Raw genomic sequence first — 22,384 nt, forward strand, 5'->3', positions numbered from 1 at the left:
TACCTGTACTAAGCGCTCAGCACGGTTGCAGAATATTTTTTTTCAACTTTCACGGGAACTTAATCTGCAAAGTAAAAAAGATTACTAGACTATCTTTGCGGGTTGTAAACCGTGTTTTTTATTTCACCTAAAATAACGAGAAAGTTATTTTTAGAAATATAATACCTAAAACAATATTCTGTGTGCGAATTACACTATGACATACTGTATACCTGTACTAACACGCTCAACTCGGATGTATGGTACAGTTTACGGCTCTTATGAGCCCTCAACCTGGTTTTCAACGCTGTATCACACATTTACTTGTGGATTAAACTGGCTAGTCTTTATATTAGCAGCCGTATTTTGTCTCTCAGTCATATGCCGTTCGTGCTAGCCGCGCACATTTTCGACCCCAGAGCTCTTAAGGTTGTTTCAATCTCAAAGAGCTCTAGGGACGCGAATGAGCCGGCATGAAATCCGTAAGCTAAAAATAAAGGCGAAATGTGTCTTACGAGTTTGCTGTGATGTGCGAATTTTCGAATAACACCTTCCAATTCTATAAAAATTTTACTATCCGCAAGTCTGAAGTGCTTTTCATTTTCTTTTTTCTAAGTGCAAAAAAACAAGCTCATCCATTGTTATTTGAAATTCAAACGTTTCTAAAGGACTCGTTATTCCCAGACAGATTTTGGCTGAGAGAATTCCGCGTGCACTGAAAAAAGTAAAAATAATCGATGTAATTCGTTTCTAATGCGTGTGTAACTTCGTGTGAGACAACAAACAAAAAAAACGAGTTTAACAATAACAACATCAATAGCTTTCTTACTTTTAAATTAATATAAATACAACATCTTTTTCTCTTTATGTTCGGCTTACATATGCAACGTGGAAAATATACAAAACTACAGCAAGGTTGTCGAAACATAATAAAAAAAGCCGTAAAATTATGCGGAAAAATGAAACAGAAAGAAGTTTAAGCACAATCTTCACAAGAATTGTGCAGAATGATGATGGGATTCGGACAAATCTGGTCTGGATAATTATTTGAATAGCTGAAATTAACAAGTGCTTACCGGGAAATAATTCAAATTGAAGCTCTTACTATAAAATCAAAATATGCGACCAAACGATCTAATAAAATACTAAAAATCTAATATGTCATATCAAACTAAAAAGGGTTGCTAAAAGAATTAAAAGTATAGATCGTAAAAGTCATAAAGTCATTAGAACAAAGTAAAAACGTGACAACAAGAAATATGAACCTTTTTGCGAAAAGTTTCAACGTTTGGTAACACAACAAGTGCGCCATAATTAGATGTTTATGAAATATAGCCTTGTATTTGGCACGTATAGTTACAATTGTCCGGAACTTCGCAAAAATTCTTCATAAGCTTCACACTCTTCGTCATCTTCATATCTATAAATGCGATAAAAAATCATTTTTTACGCACGTACACAAACAATTTTAAATATCTCTAAAGTGACAGGTTAACTATAGACATTCCAGGCGGCAGGGAGAGCTAGCTCCTTAATGACTCTTTAATGCCTATGTGCAAACAAAAGGATAATTAAACCGTTTCATAAAAATTATTTTTCATTCGAGAAAAAAAATTTGGAACAAATTTCCCAATAAGATCTCGTTTTTCAAGAAAACAATTAGTTTACTCAACCAATCAGGAAGAAAATATAACCATTTGCAAGTTATTTCAGCCAATCAGAGAAATAATATAAGCTCTTTGCACAGTACAATTGAAAAAAAGGAAATATTGCACTTGTTTTTCTTTAGAAAATAAAAATATGGCATTACATTTCGTGAACAAAAGAATTATAATTTCATAGGATAGTCTGTGAAGTAATGCATTAACAAGAAGCGAAAACTTTTGCAGTTTCCTGACGAAAAGAAATAAATTTTCTATAAGAAGCAACCTCGGCGCTATTCTGTTTTTTTTATTTTTAAAAAAAATAAAAAAATATGTAAGGCATATACAAAAAGTTTCAATATGCCGTTTTTATTGAAATCAGTCCTGAAACACAACATAACCAACATCTTTTATTTTTTTGGGTTTCTATAAATCAGTTCCAGTAACTTTTAACACTTATAAGACATGATTTAAGGTCAAGGGAGAACTGGTTTTACATTTGGGAAAAAGTTTTACTATGCTTCAAATATCTACCCTTGTGACAACTTACCCTTCTGTGTAGAACTCCAATTCGTCATCATTACCAACATAATAATCGTTCCAATCTGAAATAGAGAAATAGAAATATTATCGACAAAAAAAAGTTTGAGACAATCAATATCAATTTTAGGCTAAAATTGATATTATGTTTCCTCCATGTTGTTGCATGTCTTCTCCATGAACTGAATTTAACCCCTTTATAGTGTGAGTGCATGTCCCTTCACAGCTCTAATACTACTACTAAAATATCAGGATTTGTTACAACGTAATTTATGTACAGTCAAGTACAGTCAAAACATGCACGTTTGACAAACAAAAAAAAATTTAAAGAAAATATTTATGTTTCAAAGTTTATCATCACTTCTCGCGTGGGAACACTTTTAAATACACCAATATAAGAAACAAACAGTATTTTCATACCAACAGGACTTCTTCTTGAATCACTACTCTGTGGCTTCTCATCAGGCATTACAAACTGTAGCGGTACAGTGCATGCGATCGCTGGAGAAGTTGGTGCGCTTGTTTTGCGATCCCAGTCGCGACTATGTAGTTTGTACACATGCCAAATATTTTTTTTAACGTCACTATAAAATTTGATTAAAATATTGATTCTTTTTAAGTACTTTCGAGTTAAACCTTACAAGCACGGTTGCTGTCAAGAACATTTTTACATATGCAACATGCAACTGTTTTCGAATAGCCGGGTCCGTGGATGAGAAAAAGGTCGAGCCATTTTACTATTTATATATGTTTACTGAGCAATTTACTTAAGGGGTGTTTTTAAAACGAATGAAAATTTATAGCACCATTTTTAAAAAATAGCTTCTGTAAAAGATTTTACAAATATTATATCCAAGAAGAGAACTCGATGTAAACAGAGCTTAAAACAACTGCATAAAAAAAAACTTGGTCAGATTTTTACATTTCTAACAGGATGTCTAACAGCAGCAGTACTTCTTAGCAATTTAGACTACAACAGTAAGCGCTACTTTTAACAAAACAGAAAAATGTTGGTTAAATGAATTGTTTTTTGTTTTTTTACTCAACTGTAAATACCCTTAACCCTATTACACAACTGTTTAACTCAGCCTAACTTTTTGTTGGTACGTGATTGAGTGCTGAAATTTTGTAACTCCACCTAACTTTTAGTGGAGCTGGTGACAAATGTGGGGATTGTTTTATGTAAATATCTATTACTTGTGTGTATAGGTGGTTACAAACGGGTTGCTAAGCACATTCATACTACTGTATACTAGGGATGAACTTCAGATCAAATTTAAAGGAGATATTGATTTAGCATAAATGTCGTCATTTCTAATCTCAATGACGTTATTATATTGTTTTTCTTACACCAACCATCCTTAAATGCAATATTATACATACGTACCACGTTTAACAACATAAGTGTTTTTATGTATCGTTAAAATAGCAAACCTTCTGGCAAATATGACGTCAATTTTGATCCCAACGACGTCCTCAAAACTTATTTTTTATATCAAATTAATTTTTTGATACAAAGTCTACAAGTAACACAGGAAAATGTAAAATGGGGAAAATGGCCTATTTTAGGCTTGTGCGACGTAATCAAATTAATTTTCTATCTGTTTCTATCAAGACATGCTAAATTTCATTACTTAGCGTATGTATCAAGACACACACAAAAAAATAAAGCTAAGTACAAAACACATACCCAGACAAGTGCCCAGACTTTGTTTTGTCCAGATAAAAGTCTTTCACATCATTAAACAATGCTTCACTTTCTTTAGGACTATCGGTATCCATTTCAGGTCCAACAAGCTGAAACAAAGTGGGTTTTTAGAGACTGTATAAATAAGTTTCTACAAACTTCAAATCCATGTCATCAACAATTAGTTAACCTGCCAAATTAAAAAAAAATATATATTTCTTCCTAAATTTATCTGAAATAAAATGTATCCTGTTTTCAAAGAAAATCCCACAGTTTTATTTTGACGGAAGTGAAGTTTACTTGTTTAAAAAGAACGTGCAAAGTAATCATAGTGAGATTTACGTAAATTTAAGCCATGTAAACAAGAGTCATTTAAAAGCCCTCAAGTGAAGTTAGCCATATCGCTGATGGTTGAAATTTCAATTTGCCTCAGTTTCATTTCAGTATGAGAATACTGCCTTAAGCTTAATGATAATAAAAAACAGGTAAATCTGCACATGAATATTTGCAAGGAATGTTAAACATCGAAAGACACACATAAAATTATATCTAAAAGAAAGAGTCGTAACAATAACTTGTACACACATACCTTTAATAATTTTGTCAGCGAAACAACAAGCTTTTCATTCCCATTCTTCAAAAACAATTTCACGAGTGATATGATGGCATTCATATACACTGGTATTGGTTTTTCTTTCAACTATCGTCATATATAAAAAAATAAAAGACCTTTAAAAAACGAATGATAAAATAAAAATCTATTTTAAATTTAACAACACGTGTTTAACACCAGTTAAACGAAAAGAGATGCCTCCACGTCCTGTATACACACATTTTAACAAGAAACTTTGTCTAGGATAAAGTATTGATAAAGCACTTTTATTAAGTTATCGTACCCCATATTATTACACTTGTTGGTTTAGTGTCTTTCTTTCATGTGGGATAAAAAAACGACAATTATCGTTTACCGTTCATAAAATGTTAATATGCATAGGGCGTCCAACAAAACTATTGTTTCCATTTACCCATAATTTTTTTTCACATAAAACAAACACAGATGCTACTCCAGTAAAAGAAGAAACTGAGAGCAAGAGTGTCACACACTTGTCAGCATTGTTAAAAAACTGGAAGACCCAACCTGTTGTGATCTACTTAGAAAAAATTATGGACATTAAAGAAAAGAAAAAATTAAATTTGTAAACTGTAGAAAAAATTTTCCTTATCCTTAACCCCTGAGTGTTAAAACCACAAGGGTTTTCTTATTGTGTATGAGAGTTTTTGATGCAATTTAAGAATTCTAGCGTACTTCAGTTTATGCATGTGTAACCTGACTGTTTATTAAAAAGCTCTGCACTGCACTTTGTTAATGCTTTCTTATACTTAGGTTATATACATTAAAAGAAAATAAGAGTTGTGCTTCTTGGTAACAAACTATGGAGTCTCAACAGATAGAGTTACAACAAGCTTCTTGCAACATGTTAAATGTTAATCTTTCTTCTTCCAGGTTCTCTGTAGAAGGTATTATTCTTCAGCTTTTAAAAGGTGAGACTTATACTGACTGCCCATTGTTTTAAAGTAAATGAAATACATGATTATGCACACAATAGAAAAAAAAATCTTCATGATTACATAACTCTAGCTTTAAAGAATACTTGTAAAATATGACACTGAGACAGACACACTCACTTTTACAGGTCTTTCTCTAACTTTCCATACAGAGTGTACAAGCTAATCTATTTTACCTAATCATAATAGAAAAAACTAAACTACATACTTTCATATTGCAAAACAATTCCCCAAACAGCATGGCAGTACTTGTAATCCTCCAGATATTTTCATCCGTGTAAATGTCATCGTTATTAACTAGAGCCGACACATCATAAAAATGTCCTTGACATCTACACAGAAAAAAACAACAACAATAAAGCTAAGTTAATAAAAAAAAAACATTATTGATGTGATTAAATCTTCTCTCAATTTTAAAATCGAGTATTTACCTTTGAAAAAAAATCTTTCTGAATGTCACACCATTCTCAAGTTCAAGTGTTTTCGAAATGTTAAAATGTTGACACAGCTTTGCTGCTGTATAACGAAAATTTGGTTCACTGATTGCCTATAAATGATGCACAACATTGCGTATACATATTATATAAAAACCTTGCCTCCAAAGTGGTCACCCAGCTTCTAAAATGTCTGTGAGTGTGGTTGTGCCTAATTCTTTGCTTTATAGTCCCAATGTTAGCCATTTTGTATAAGCACAGAACGAAAAATTGACTTGAAAGATTATGCTAGTAAAGCATCACATTTCGAATTTCTTTTTAGATCACCGCATTTTGCTCATAGAATAATCCTGTCTCAGTAAAAAAAATCATTATCGGCTTTCACAATCAGCCATAGTGGCGAAAAATCAAAACATTGCATGAAAACAAGGTTAGTTTAGGATGCCAAAGTTGTTTACTTGCTGTTCTGACCTTAGTTAATCAACAAATATGGGTTTTATTTTTATAATTTTCAACTGCCATAATGGAAAGATCGTAGTGGATAAAAGTATAGGGAGTGTATTGGTAGTGGTAGAGTGAAAAACATTATGAATATTTATTTATATTAAGTGTTATTTATGGCAACTTTAATGTTGGCTAGCTAGCTATAGCCAACAAACATCTTGTTTCTTGCTCCTCCAAAAAGTTTACATTCTATACTGTAAGATCTAATTAATTTACATAGCTTTTCATCCTAGCTAGATATTATAGGTAGGATGTGCAACCCAATGCGCCTGGTAAAACTGCTTATTGTTTCGGTTTGTCTGCTCACATTTATATCTATTGTAGGTTTATCATTTCTTGAACATGAAAAAAATAATAAACCTACAATACTAACCACAAATTGTTTGTTGGTATGCTAATTTCAAGAAAATATATTTTGTCATGGGTCATGCATTTCCATAAATAAAAATACTTAGTAGGTTTGGTGTTGCTCTCTTCTCTACGAAAATAAATTTAAGGTTCTTAAAATTGTTCTTATTCTTTGAAATAACTTGACAAGGCAAGATTAAGCCTCTATAAACTATTTTGATAATGACAGTGGCAAACGTGTAAAGGTTATGTTGTCTGGGTTATCTTCAGAAATATATTTTTTATATATATAATATATAAATACTAGTCGATAAGGCCCGTGGAAAAATCCACTGAGGCAGGATAAAAATGAAAAAGAAGCGCCATCCACAAAAAAAATTTAGAACCTTGTTTTCACATTGTGTAAAGCTTAAACTGCTGTTCAAGAAAATTTATACAATCATGTGCTTTTGATGAACGCCTAAGGAGATAGGAGGGTTTAAAAAATTTGCTGACCTCAGCAATGGCCTGTCAACCCCCCCCTCCCCAAAAAAAAATTTTTTTCAGGGGCCCAAGTTTGGGAAAAGTACCTAAATTGGTCCTAGGTGGTCCCTAGTTATCCACGCGGTGAAAAATGACTGATGTCACGGCGTCGTTTCCAAGTTATTTGGCCTCAAAGTTTTAAGTGCACTGTAATGGCTTCATTAATTTAATATAGGATATATATTGTATTTTATATATTTATGCAAAATTTAATATAGGATTTTGACGTTAAATTAGTGTTATTGAGGTCGCGCCGTAACGTCATAAAATTTAACATTTCAGACATACTTTTCTCGGCGACTTTAAAGAAAAATTTCGGCAACATCAAAGGAAAATGACGATATCCACCATGACCGTCACAAACACAATACAGATATTATTATATAAGATAACTTTCTTAACTTTCTTAGGCCATCAGGTTAAGTTATTGTGGTAAATTGATTGATTATTAAACATTATGTTAGCCTATCTGGCCAAATATGTCATTTTATCGAAACTGATTTATTTATCTACAATTCTCTTAGCTTTTAAAGGAATCAGTTTCCCCTTAAAATGCTGATTTGTTATTATTTGATTAAAATACATAGTTTTCTTTATTAAACATATATTGCCCTCTTACAGTAGAATGTTTAAAAAGTATAATAAAAATTTTTTAAAGGTAATTCCATCAGATTACACTGTAAAAACTATTTTTACATAATTTGTTAAACTTCGCTTTTAGGTACTAATAGATAATAATACCAATAGCTATATATACCCGAGGTGGGATAACATAAATATAAAATCCAAACCAATCAACTTAGCTAACTGCACACCAGAACAGAATGTAAACCAGCTACTTTAATCAGCTCAATAGCTATAAAATAAAATCCATTTTTTTATATCTTCCACCAAAAGTTTATAACTAGCCCATTTGATAAGTTCATTTGAAAAAAAAAAAGTTAAACAAACTAGTGCATCAATTTGCTTGAAAAATTAAAATTTGTCTCTAAACTAACCTCGTTTTCGTGTCCCGCTGTGTATTTTGTGGAATGAAAATGGATATTGAAATAGGCTTATTCTTGGATGGTGAAATAGTGTTGAACAAAATACAAACCTGGTCAATCAAAGTAGTCACAACTTTATTCAAAGTCTCTTCTTTTGTAACAAAATTTTTTAAATGTTCCGTCAGATGGTCGACAACATTATCAAAATCTCCAGGATCCTCCATCAATGTATATATAGTATCTTCTAACACACCTAATACAACTTGATCTTCAGCAGCTGACGTGATAGAGTTTCTTTCTTCCATCATGGGAGTAAAAGTTTTTGGAACAAATTCTTTCACATTAACAACTTTAGAAAGTAGAACAGATGTATTTGGTAATTGCTCGTCATTTAAATTCATTTTTGAAACAGAGGGATATTCTTCAGAAGTAACAGATTTATTTTCTTGTTCATCAGGAACTAGCGCTTTTGGCAAATATTCTTCTACATGCTCCTTTTTTAAAATCACAACAGAAGTATTTTGTAACTGTTTATATTTTACATTTGTATTTGTTCCATTAATATCTTCAACAGAGCCAGGAACAGAAACCGAAAGAGCTGATTTTGGAACAAACTCTTTTGCATGAACTGCTTTTAAAAGCAAAGATTTCCTCTGTTCATCACATTTATTTGTTTCTTCTTGTAACTCAGAGGAAAGCACGTTTTCTGGTTTTTCCTCATTTTTACATTGCTGTGGAGTAGATATTGTGTCGTTTTGTGCTGTGTCTCCACTACTGCTTCTACGAGCAATTATGTCATCTGCTATTTGATCAGATAGTTCATCTATTGAAGTTGACGAATTGGACTCCTCTAAATCACTGTCTTCATATTTACCATCCACGTTTTCTTAAAAAAAATAATGTATTTTGAATGGTAAGAAATTCCTACATATAGAATTTCTTTTTTTGACCATAACTATATTCTTTATATACATAGTGAGAACATAAAGGGAGGAAGAGTATGAGGAGTTCCCTAGGCTCTTGCTAAATACACAGGGTAATTAAAGCCAGAAGTTAAACCTTTAAGATTGTGTATTTCCGACACATTAATCACTGATTGATCACTGATTATAAAATAATAATAACATTAATAATAATAATAAATATTTAAAGTGGCTAGCCCAGAAAATCACAAAAACCTATAGTTAGTGGATTGTTTCCACTGGGGGCCACTAGAACAAAAAAGAAACAAAAAATGATAAACCTTATACTGCCTCAGCTCAATCAAACATAGTATAACATTTATAATCTGTGAATATTGAAAAGAAAAACAATAAAAAACAAAAATTAAAAAGTTAAAAAGTGATCTCCATTAGAATTTTGCCAAATATATTAGAGATAAAAGTCTTACACAAAAGCAGACTTCCATCACAGGTCACTTGTGATAGTTGTATCTTCTCTGTAATAGTTATCTAACTAATACACCTGCATGGGACGCTGAGTTTATATCAACAGAAGTATCAATAAAGCATCAATCTAGTTGGACAGGATCAAACTAACTGTAATTGTTATATTTCAATTTAACAGTGGTAGCAGCTGGAACAAGATCCCCGACTCTGGATGTTACACGGTTTTTGGATACAAAATGTTGTCAAACAAAAATCCTCCCTTGTTGTCTACAAGTTCATTATACAGTGATTGAAAAAAGAAAGTGAATATCTGGTACTCATTCACCACACTCGAGAAAAAGAAGCACGGAGCAGCCGTATTATTGACATTAGATGAGTCGGCTTAAGAAGCCGTACTTGAACTTGAATTAGAAATCATTAATAGCAATGATGGATTGGAAAAGGTTTTAGAAAAGTTAGATAAACTTTATTTGAAATACACAACATTAGAAAAGTTCGAAGCTCTGGATAAGTTTGACACTTACAAGCGGACATATTCAAGAACACATTCACCAGTTTAAAAAGTTGTATTTCAAACTGCAGAGCCATGGTACCACTATATCCGAAGATCTCCTTGCTTACAAGCTCTTAAAATCAGCAAATCTCTCAAAGCAAGATGAAAAGTTGGCGAAGGTACCGTTACAGAGCTTACATTGATCAACATGAAAGCCCAACTTAAGAAAATTTTTCCAGATAAAGAAAGCTTATCACAAGCTTCCAATTCATTACAAGTCCATGAAATTAATGAAGTCCCTTATGAAAACATTGACAATGACCGATGTTATCCAACATACTTTGCTGGCAGACATAGTAATCAAGATTATTATCGCTATCCTCACAGACGAACACAAACCAACCAACAACCGATGAAAAGATACTCTTCTATGCCAAGTTCCAAAAATCCAAAATTCACGCACTGGGCAAATCAGTCGTTGCAGAATTTGTGAATCAATTTATCATTGGGCTGCAGATTGCCCCAATAAAAAACACCAAAATGATAATCAGCGTTCCATGCGTCCATGAAATCAACCTCTTCCTCACAGATACGTTTACTTCCAGGAGGAAGAAGATGATCCGAGCCTATATCAAGTTGAGGAACATGACACTTATCATAAGATAATATTATTTCAAAGTGATTATGACCACACCCATAATCACCCAAAACCAGCCATAACCACCCAAAATCAGCCATAATCAGCCATAATCACCCTAAACCAGCCAAAATTTGAATGCCATGCGCAACCCCGCTGCTAGCTACACGTGGACTGTCCTCAATCGCGTGTGTCTGTTTTCTGTGTCTGTGTTCTGTTTTCGAAATTTGCAATCTCATTGAATGGTCAAAGTGAATGGAGAATTCGATATGTTATCCAACCTACTAGACGAAGAAAAGGTAAGAATAATCAAGGGGTTTCAGCTGCATTTTCTTCCATCTTTTTTTAAGTTTGTTTTGTTGTTGTTTGGGTTACCATATTTAATTTCACAAACACTGATGAATGATATGTACCAGGTTGTTTATAACCACTTCACGGGTAGAGGGGCGCTTTGGCTAGCCCCCTTGTTTAGGCTGGAATTAATCGGCGGTCTATCTATTTATTTCGTTTCTAATAAGAAATCTTATCACAGCATGATTATATCCATTCTCTTTTCAGTTCACACGTTTACAATTTGGACCATTAGGAATAACTTCGTATTGCATGAGTGAAATAAATCCACTGAAACAATAAGTATGTTATTATGCAACATCGATTCCAGGGGGATACTTCTGTACTTTCTTTCCATATCACTGTTGAAAGTTGAGTGTGGAAACAAAAAGCTAAGTATATATGCTATCATCAAAAAGCAAAGGACCGAAGAAGGTAGAGCTATTTATCAATCTGGTAAATATCGTTTTGCTAACAATTACAAACACTTTCAGATATTATTTCGGTTTGTCTGTTCAGTATTCATATTACTGTGGAAAGTTTATCATTTCTTGAACATGATAGTTTAGTAGGCAACTAAACTAATAAACTATCATGTTCAAGAAATGATAAACTTTCCACAGTAACTTTCAGGTAAGCAAATGTATTTTTTGTCTGTTGTAATGAGCATCAACAAGACATCTTGATACGTATTAGAACTGAAATGATTCCCAACAGAGAGTAAAAGCGCTGCCTTCATGAAAATTGATGTACGAGTCTTATCTTAGATCAATACTACAGCTTGGCATAGTCTGGATGAACAAAGCAGGCGAGAGCATGTTTCTAGACTGTGTGAGTTTTCTCCATCATTATCAACAATGTATAAGAAACCTCTTGATGTTGGCAAAAAACCAGGTCAATTCACTAGAAAACTAAAGTCAACTGACGCATCAATAGTGGAAAAAAATTGCCCGACGAATTGTCAAAGTACATGCCGAATGTAGTCTTCTTTGTTTTGTTGGAACTGCTCATATATATATTGTTCTATAGAACTTTTGAAAAAGTTGTAGAGAACGAGTTTATATTTAATATATGTCTTTCCTTTCTCGATTTGTACATTCATTTTCGTTTCCACAGTTCAGTATTATAGAAAATTAAAAAAAAAATTTCAAAACAGAGTAAGAATTGACGTGCGAGTTTGACGAGAACGATTTAACCTTTGCCCAACCTCAAACACAGCCTTTTTCCAGTCTCCTCGTAAAAATGACACCTTGTCTGAATCAAGGTTTCACCCCTGTTTTATCTATCTTCAAAAACGCAATCTCGTGCTCAGAGCCTCTTCTCCTTATCGGCGAATTTGGTGTGTCCGTCTGTTCTTTCTATTCAAGGCAGCTCCCAAGAGAAGAAAAAGCTTTATTATTATATATTAGCTTTGTATGCAACCTTGTACACCGAGCCTTCTGTCTTCCAACATGAGAATGTCAAAAAAGCAGGGTCGCCCCAGGAACGAGGTTGCTGACCGTAAAGCATTTTGTACATAGTGTATCAGCAAAATTAATAATATCGTGAGAGATCCATGCTCAAGAATGAATGTTTGTCGGGTTATTTATTGTGTCTGATTTTTGGGTGATTATGGCTGGTTATGGGTGATTATGGCTGGTTATGGGTGATTATGGCTGGTTATGGGTGATTATGGCTGGTTATGGGTGATTATGGCTGGTTATGGCTGGTTTTGGGTAGTTTCATAGTTTAGTAATGCCGCTTCCTGGACTGGTGGCAGAATCTTGGAATGCTGCTGTTCTTGACAGTGGTGCTACGAAAAAAAATTGTGGTTGTAGTTGGTGTAACACTTTCATCAAAAGCCTTTCCGAAACTGACGTTAAAAAACTAAGGTTAAAACATCACCTGTTTCTACTGTCTATCGCCTTGGAGATGGAAATGAAGTCACATCTACCCAGACAGCCACCATACCTGCCTTTCTTGGTCTCCGTGAAATAGGTATTTCCACTGACATTGTTGAAAAAGACATTCCACTACTCTTTTCTCGAGAAACTATGAAAAAAGCAAACATGTCCATTGACTTCAAAGATGATACTGTGTCAGTATTTGACACTGTTGTGAACCTCAATGTGACGAAGAGTGGTCACTATCCAGTTCCACTCACCAGACAAACACAACTCTTGTCCATGGTTGATACAAAATGCGAACCAAACATGGTCTTATCTGTTCAGGAAGCAACATCAAAGCATAACCAAGCACTAAAGATACACCGTCAGTTGCGCATGTACCAGTTCACAAACTGATCAAGTTGGTAAAATATGCTGGCGACCCCTGGGCACATGATAAAGAGCTGGAGCAAGAGATGCATTATTTTGCTGCTGCAGTCAGACCGGTTGTTGGTTTACCATCAGCCAACAAATTTCTAGACATGCCATGGATCTGAAATTCTATTGTCAAAAGATACTGCTACATATGATCGACTATGCTACATGTCTTTCAACGCGTGTAAGAATTCCTTCTAAACGTCCTGATCACATCATAAAAGGTTTATTCTCCAACTGGATCAGTATTTATGGCACTACAGATAAGTTCATATCTGATAATGGTGGTGAATTTATCAATGAATCCTTTTTGGAAATGTGTGAACAAATGAACATCAAAGTGAGAACAACTGGAGCTGAATCTCCTTGGTCCAATGGCCTTGTTGAGCGTCACAACCAAATTACATCCGCAATGCTGGACAAAGTTCTGGAAGATACCGACTGTGATTTCGATATCGCCCTGTCTTGGTGTGTCAATGTCAAGAATTCCCTCACCAATTGCCATGGTTTCAGTTCATATCAACTGGCAAATGGAGGCAATCCACGCCTCCCTAGTGCTATGAGTAATGAATTGCTAGCATTGACTACAGATATTAAATTTTATTAACATAATTATTTCTATCTCTTAAAAGATTTAAAACAATGCTTCCAACAAACAATGCTTCTCGCTGTCTATATAGTTTTCGCGCAAATCTTTTATTTAATAAAATTGTCAAACAATGGCTCGGAGTGTCACATTGGTTAGAGTCGATAACATTTTAAATACTTACTCTTCCTTCTTAAATTTTTAAAATGCGATCTAAAAAAACATTTCTATCGCCGTTTTTCGTTTTTAAACTTTTAAAAGGCGATCTAAAAAACATTTCTATCGCGTTTTTCGTTTTTAAATTTTTGAAATGCGATCTAAAAAAACATTTCTATCGCCGTTTTTCGTTTTTAAACTTTTAAAACGCGATCTGAAAATGTTTTCCTATCAAAATTAAAGTTTCAATCTTTGTTAAAATATAATTATTTCTATCGCTTAAAAGCTTTATATAACCCGCGCAACCAACAATGCCTTCTCGCTAGTTTATTTAGTTTCCACGCAAAACTTTTATTTAATAAAACTATTAAACAATGGCTCTTCGTGTCACATTGATAGAGTTGATAACATTTGCAATTATGCTATTGGGAATAGTTATGTTAACACTATTTAACAATAGTTACGCGCAGTTATAATAAGCTATTTTGTCTTCAAGAATCTTAATGACTTACAAGACTTGCAAGATAATTAATAAGAACAAAGGACAAACAACTACCGCCTCCGAGAAAAAGGTGTGAAACTTGAGCGTACGCGTACGCTTACATCTGGACTGTACTGTAATAATCAACCCCCTATGCCTATGGTGCAGTTAATTCTCTCAAAAGATCAAGGAGCATTTGAGAAAGTTATACACAATTTTTTCAACTTGGAAAAGTTTCCCCCATCTAGAGTAAATGAAATTACCAATTCCTTCCACATTGACTGGACAAGGGTTAGGTTGGAAAACTTGAAGCCATCCTCTTCCTAATCCTCTTCCTCTACAGACAGGCTTACTTGCCATCTGTTTAAAACTCTATAAAAAGAAAGTAAAGGTCAATCTTATTGTTAATAAAGCATTTTGTGAATTCACGTCGGCATTGAGCATTACTGACCTGAAAGTTGAGCTATACTGACTCAGCTTTTTTATGTCGGCCTAATGTTTGCCAAGGTGAAGGTGTATTTTTAAAAAAACCTAAAAAAGTAAGAAAAAGAGAATTTCAAGTTTCTAAAACATTGTTTGTCGCAGACAAAAGGAAACCACTTCACTCCATTTTAATCTGTTATTTCAGACCTTAAAAAACTAGGCTGCTTTATGAAGGGAAACAAAGTCAAAGTTGTCAATGAATAGGAAAAATAACACATCTGCAAAAGACATTAGTTCAGGTAAATTTTTAATTAAAATCCCAAGAGTAACAAATAATATAAGGTGCCGCCCCTGAAGTGCCTCTAAATTGGCTTTGCCAACCTCCTTTTCGTCGTAGGTTAGCAAAATTTTGTCGGCCCTCAGTCTCAACTATTATTCTGACTTTCAGTACTTTGGATTCACAGGGCTGTGTCAGAACAAACAATCAACCAAATTTGTCTAAACCTTTAAGATTTAATAAAGAAAAATAAAAAATAAATAGCATGTTATAGAATCATCACCACAGTACAACTTATTGTAAAAAAGATCTTTCCTGAATCCAAAAAGAAGAAAAAAAAAGAAACAAAAAACTGGGAAATAGTGGTCTCCTGCCTTAGTCCAAATCCCTAACTTTTATTTTCCCATTAAACTACCCTGAGATTAACACAACAAATTATTTTTACAGTATTTTTACAAAATATGGGCGCAGATCTAGCCAATTCTTTTATTATGTTAGTGCGTTAAATATAAATATAAAAACACAATGCTGGGGGCCCATACGTCATAGGTTCAGAAGCTTTTGTTACTCGGTATTACTAAACTATGGAACTACCAGCCAGAACAACCCAAAATCACCCAGAATCAGCCAGAACCACCCAAAATCACCCAGAATCAGCCAGAACCACCCAGAATCAGTCAGCCAGACAGACAGGGCAACTCAGACTCAGACTCAGACAGCTAGCTATAATTGCCAACCAAAAAAACCCATGCTTCATACCTTGAGACGTGTACTACGATAAGGCTTTCAAAACTTGTTTATGCACGTTCAGCTACTTAATTAGACGACATTGATTATAGCAACAAAGAATACCTGATGCTATTCGACCTGCTGGATAAAGAGAAGATAAAGTTTAAACAAATGTCACAGCACTCTTTTCTAACAACCATAGTAAACAAGTAATGTTCTTCGCTGCTCAATACTGCCATTATCCAACGGTTACAAATTACTACGTACAGGATTCTTCGATGTTTATCACATCGAAGAATCCTGTACGTAGTAATTTGTACCATTGCTAAATTTCGGCTAGCCTCGGATGTTGTTTGTTTTCATTCAAAAAAAGTGTTTGAAACTTCTGAAAAAAACTATTTTGACTTTATTATTTTGGCTAATTCGCGATGACATATTAATTTAACATGTAAATATGCCTATACAATTAAAATATGGTGCTCTGCGCGCAATGTTTTAATAAAACTTTCATGCGACGAGAACATCCCCCAAACTTTTTAAAATACTAATTTTTTCTTTGAAGAAAAAGTGCGGGTACCTACAATTCTGAACGCTATTCTGGAAGGACAACACAAAGACACTATTAATAAGGCCATGATACACCATAAAATGTCTTAAAAAAGGAGCATTCTAAGTTAAACATTTCATTCATTCTTGTTTCGTTTATTAAAAAAATCTTCATGCTCAAAAAAACCCAGACAGTCGGTGTCTTTGTTGCCGCGAAAACATCTTGGAAAAAATCAAATCATTTTTTTCCTGCTTTTAACGGCAGAGTTACACTTAAATGATATTGCAAAAAAATTGAAGTAACAAGGAAACTTGTTCGTGTAATTTATTTTCGTATATTACTTTATTTTCGTATATTACTGTTTCAATATAATAGACTTTTTTGTGCTGATTTTGCGTATTTCAAATTAAATTGAAAAAAATTAATCCAATTCGAAAATCGAATGAATGGAAAACGATTTTTTTCTTCACCTGAAAAATATTTTTAGCTATGATACACAAAACGATTTTGGAAAAATCGAATATTTTTATCAATGTCGCCTAAGTGTAGCTCTGCCTTTAACACTTTTGCTCAAATGTCGCTAGACACACCATGTCAGTATATGCCTAGGAAAAATCTTAACAAAATTTTTATAGTGTATTATGGCCATAGTGTATCAACGGCTTGTGAGAAGCAACATTTATCCGAAATTTTGCGACAGTCTTAGGTTACGATGAAAGAAAATCTTAAAAACGCTCTGGCATTAAAGCCCATTTATGAATTTTTCATTTCTTTTTCATTCAAAGTTTAAAAGACTACCATATGGACCATTAGCGAAGTATATCAACGAGGATGTTGACGAAATATTAGACGTTGGTCACGTAAGACACAGTTTTCTGGTTTCGTGTATGTCAGATAAGGATGAGTTATGGTGTGCAGCTACAATATAAACCCACGCCCTTCATGCATAATGTACGATTTTGATGCGTCACTAATACCTGAAGCGATGCAAATTCCTAATTTTGAAAGTTACCCAGTACCAGTGTTAAACATATTGATGGAATATGGAAATAACTTTATCGTAAGTAATAAATTTTTTATAATATGCATTGTATATGTTTTATTTCTGACATCTACTTAATAACCGCTGCTTGTACTAGGGAGAGCCTCGATCACAATATCGTTGCTTAGAATCAGATAAGGAAGCAAGTGTAACTAACTGCTCAGAAGATATATACGAGAATGACCTCTTAGGACCACCTCTTTCTGATTGCACAGGTTCTGGATTGACCAATTGTTGTACGAATAATGAGACAGATGTTAATGAAGATAAGCTGCTAAAGGTTGTTGTGGAAATGAGGCGGGAAGAACAAAAATTTATTCGCAACGTAGTGTTCACACCAGACGAATATATTGTCACCGCTTTCGATGGCCAACAGTTGAACGACATCGAGAAATTGTGCGTAGATCAAAACAAAATAATTGTGATGGATACCACATTCAATGTGTGTGATATGTGGCTTACAGATATCGGTTATCAAAACCTCCGACTTGTAAACGACAAAGGTAATCATCCTTGGTTTTATGGTCCTGTCCTTTTGCATATGAGAAAAACACCCGAAACATTTTCACGTTTTGCAACAGAATTTCTTTTAGCCAACAGCAAATTACGTAGCCTAACTTATTTGGGTACTGATCTTGAACGAGCATTATTCCAAGGGTTTAAACATGTCTTACCTGATCTTATAAGTCTGCCTTGTGTTAAACACATGGCGAGAGAGGGATCTGGTCTGGATGGGCTATTCTACAACAATGCAATCGAATCACTTCGTTTCATTTTAAAAATGGAAACTGGAAATAAAAAACTTGGAATTATTGAGCATATTTCAAAAGTGAAGGTCATTATTCAGAGACAAAGAACTGAAGAAGTTCGAGCTGTTTACCAGTCTGGAAAGTACAGATTAGCAAATGATTACAATCAATTATTATTATTATTATTTATTATTAAACATATATTTGGCATCCATAATTTACAAATGGTTCTTTTGCCTACAAAAAAATAAAAACTATAAAAATCTATAAAATCTATAAGATCAGTAAAAAAATATATTGAATCTAAGTGCATAATGAAATAAATGGGCTCACAGAGTACGAAATGGTGCCGGTAGAGTAAGTAGACACATTGAACAAGAAAAAAAAAAAAAAAAAAAAAGAAGAGACTAATTAAAAATAAATAAATTAATGGCACCGATGTAAGGACACACAAAAAAGGTAGAACTATAATGAAAAGATGGGGGGAAATAGGTAGCCTACATGCATAGAGTTATTCACATTATTTGGATAAAAGTTTGCACAAAGCACTATCGTGTAAAAATAATTTGACTTTTTTGATAAATTCTTTATGGTTGACAACGGAACGAATATTGCCAGGAAGATCATTAAACAACGCTGATGAGCAATCCATAAACGTTTTTCGGAATGTGTCGCTTTGTAGTTTATTTTTGTTTTCTGCATCAGATCGCAGGCTTCGACCATTTTTGTACCATTTCAGTGTAAGGTATTCAGGTGAGCATTCGTCATACAACACCTTGTGTGCCAGTTTTAGTATCGATAAATTTACACGCTCTTGCACTGGCAGCCATTTCAGTATTACTAACACATCGTTAGTGGAAGCATATCTCTGAAGAACAAAGCTGGCAGCGACATTTAGAACTCTTTGTAACCTTTTCATTTGATATTGTGGAATATTATTATAGACAAGATTTCCGTAGTCTATCTTTGATAATATCAGTGCTTCAGCGAGATTCTTTCTCACGTGAAAAGGTGCCAAACGTTTCAATCGCTTTAATGTCGAAATCGTAGCGTATGATGATCTAATGATGTTATTCACATGTGTAGACCACGTCATATGTTCATCGAATGTTATGCCCAGTATTTTGAGAGAGGATACCCGCTCAATCTCAGCACCATTACTATGGAATTTGAATAAGTTACTGAAGTTTAAATTGTTTATACAGCTTAACTGGCTTGTCGAGTACATAATTGATTTTGTCTTTATGGAATTAAACATCAGATTGTTTATCTTTGACCATGTTGTTATTTGGTTAATGTCACTTTGAAGCTTTGCTGTTGCGATATCCATTTCTTTTAGTTTGAAGTGTATGTAAAGATTTGTGTCATCTGCGTACTGGATAGAATTACACGACGAATTCAACGATAGGTCAGAGACATAGATGTTGAACAAGATCGGACCAAGAATAGATCCCTGGGGAACACCGTATTTGATCAGCAAGGTGTCCGATTTTTTGTCATCAATTTGCACAAACTGCTGGCGATTTGACAAATAGTTAGAGATCAAATTGATGAATGCAGGAGACATTTGGAGTTTCTTCAACTTATTAATCAGAACGTCATATTTCACAGTATCAAATGCTTTGGAGTAATCTGCTGACACTGATAAAGTTACTTCACCTCTTTGCATAGCCTTCAAAATGTCGTCCTTTAATTTTAAGAGTATCGTGATGCACGAGTGACCTTTGCGAAAACCAGATTGAGTTGAAGCGTAAATGTTATATCTATCAATGAAGTCACAAAGCTGTGATAAAATGACTTTCTCATATACTTTCGACAGTACAGGAAGTATTGATATTGGACGAAAATCTTCTAGTTGTGAAGCACCTGGAACTTTAGGTACCGGACAGATACGTGATTTCTTCCAGCATGTTGGAAATACGTTTGCATCGATGCAGTTATTCAAAATCTTTGTTAGGACTGGCGACAATTGGGCTGCGACTGGTTTTATGAATTTCGCTGGTATGTTATCACCACCAGTAGAGCAATCACTTCTCAATGAATTCAAATGTTTGAGAACATCCTCTTGGGTAGCGTGACGAAGGTCAAATAAATCCATTGCCGGTACAGCCTCATCATTCATGGTGGGAGAAATGTTTAACTCATTTGTATTGCTTAACTTTATTGCAATGGAATTGAAATAATCATTGATGGTATCGGGATTCTGCCTGATTTGTTTGAACTGTGGTTTAATAATAGTTCTTATGGTTTTCCATACTTCCTTTGAACGGTTACTTGATAAAGCCTTTTGATAGAAGGTTCTTCTAGAGTGTTTGATAGCCTTCTTCAATTTATTTCTCGTTTCAACATACTCATGTTTAGCCTCTCTGTCATCACAAGATTTTAATTCACTACGAAGTTCATCAAGTTTCAGTTTCGACGATACAATGGATGGGTCCTTCATCCAGGGAGCTGGTGGTCGTGTAAATTTACACCTTTTCAAAGGAGCATGGCTATTAATGCAGGACAGTATGAGTTCATTCATAACATACAGTTGATCTTCCGGATCATCAAAAGTATCTATCAAGGAAAAAGGAATCTTCTCGATATCACTAATATATTCATCGATGTTCAACTGCTTCTCGTCACGTATAAATTTGTATCGTTTTTCGAATTTATCCTTTTTGATATTCATAACGATATGCGATATATCAATTTCAGGTAATAATATAATTGTTGCTTTAGCCTGAAATGCACTTGCCATTGTTCTTATTTTTCAGCAATTCTGATCCTCATTGTTCTTATAAAATTGTTCTTATATAAAAAAAGTGTAATTGTATAATTGGTAGTAGCATACTCGTTTTAAAAAATTACTTTTCATAGATGCTGACATAGTATACGTCCACGTCGAATAAAATTATATTATAAATAATTGCAATATTACAGGTTGATCCAATCATTTGGCACCGTTGGGACGAGGCACGTAGAATGGAGCATGTAAACAGTCTTCGACAATTTTCACCATCGTTCAGTGACCTGTATATAACATCTAAAAACGTTGGGAGGAGCCCAAACCACATTAATCACAAACGCCACTTCATAGATGCAGTAATAGCCGAGGAAAGGATTGATACAACTCAAACCCCGGTCACACCACTAGTTGTTAAAAAAAAAATAATTGGCGATTATCATTGCCAGAAGGTGATGCCTGTTGATTTAACTATGATTGACCCTAAACGAAAGACCTCTGGGAAATGTATGATGCTACGACTCAAGGCAATGCATAAAATGGTTACAAGGTATTTTTAGTTCGTGTAATTCTTTAACGTATTTACGTTAGAATGGCTGGCATATGGTATTTTCTTGAAACAATGTGTCTCATCAAGTTGTACCATGAGAATTACGCCGCAAGACTTTCTCATCATCAAGTCTACTGGCGTCGTTACATTCACCGACAAATATAAGAAAGTGCAGAAGAGAGAAGGTCCTGTCTATGTCCATTTTCTCGAAGAATGTTTGAAGGGCTACTTTGAGAATTTTAAGTATAAAAACGTAAACGTATCCGACGATACGAAAAACAATCTCACTACTGCACAATGTAACTTTTTGCTTTCGCTAGGAATACCCATTACATTGTAAATATGTTTTTCACTAAATTACAGTAGCTAAGTACTATTAATGTTTCTATTACCATTAAGGTCAATCCAGCGCGTGAGGTTTTTTGTGCGTGTGTTTTGCCAATTTTCTCGTTGTGAACAATCGCTTTTTAACATTGTATATTGTTTTACATGTAAATAAAAACATCTGAACAAAAATCCTAGTTTTTCTTAACCCTACGCAATTATAGCTACCTTTTATCCTATTTTACAAAAACCGTTAAAAGTCCAGCATTGTTATTTGCCAAAAGATTTAGGGGCAAGGCGGTTTATGAAATCGCGCCCCCTGACAGTACCAAATTAATAAATTAGTGCATGATTTTGTTACACGTGTTAAGCCCTAATTCCACCGACCATCATGACAGAGAAGCAGGGCAGAGGAGACTGGGAGTTAGAAGCTAA

General features: G+C 34.1%; 1 protein-coding gene across 2 annotated transcripts in view; it reads right to left on the minus strand.

Annotated features, from left to right (window-relative positions):
- Positions 1 to 776: 776 nt before the first annotated feature.
- LOC130630230 (polyadenylate-binding protein-interacting protein 1-like) overlaps positions 777 to 22,384 on the minus strand; it is a 57,015-nt gene continuing 35,407 nt past the window's right edge. Inside the window, exons 2-12 of one of the 2 annotated variants that reach the window (XM_057443639.1) lie at positions 16,133 to 16,241; positions 15,032 to 15,111; positions 14,844 to 14,952; positions 8,320 to 9,095; positions 5,847 to 5,962; positions 5,624 to 5,747; positions 4,439 to 4,549; positions 3,853 to 3,959; positions 2,583 to 2,746; positions 2,173 to 2,227; positions 777 to 1,399 (exon numbers count right to left, since the gene is read on the minus strand). In XM_057443639.1, coding sequence (XP_057299622.1) covers positions 1,336 to 1,399; positions 2,173 to 2,227; positions 2,583 to 2,746; positions 3,853 to 3,959; positions 4,439 to 4,549; positions 5,624 to 5,747; positions 5,847 to 5,962; positions 8,320 to 9,095; positions 14,844 to 14,940 — 1,614 coding nt within the window. In that variant the 5' untranslated portion in view covers positions 14,941 to 14,952; positions 15,032 to 15,111; positions 16,133 to 16,241 and the 3' untranslated portion in view covers positions 777 to 1,335. Of the gene's footprint in view, positions 1,400 to 2,172; positions 2,228 to 2,582; positions 2,747 to 3,852; positions 3,960 to 4,438; positions 4,550 to 5,623; positions 5,748 to 5,846; positions 5,963 to 8,319; positions 9,096 to 14,843; positions 14,953 to 15,031; positions 15,112 to 16,039; positions 16,242 to 22,384 lie in introns of those variants that run through there. The other variant, XM_057443640.1, reaches the window with a different exon arrangement.

This window comes from Hydractinia symbiolongicarpus, chromosome 2 (genome assembly GCF_029227915.1).
Source record: "Hydractinia symbiolongicarpus strain clone_291-10 chromosome 2, HSymV2.1, whole genome shotgun sequence".
NCBI classification, from domain to species: Eukaryota; Metazoa; Cnidaria; class Hydrozoa; order Anthoathecata; family Hydractiniidae; genus Hydractinia; species Hydractinia symbiolongicarpus.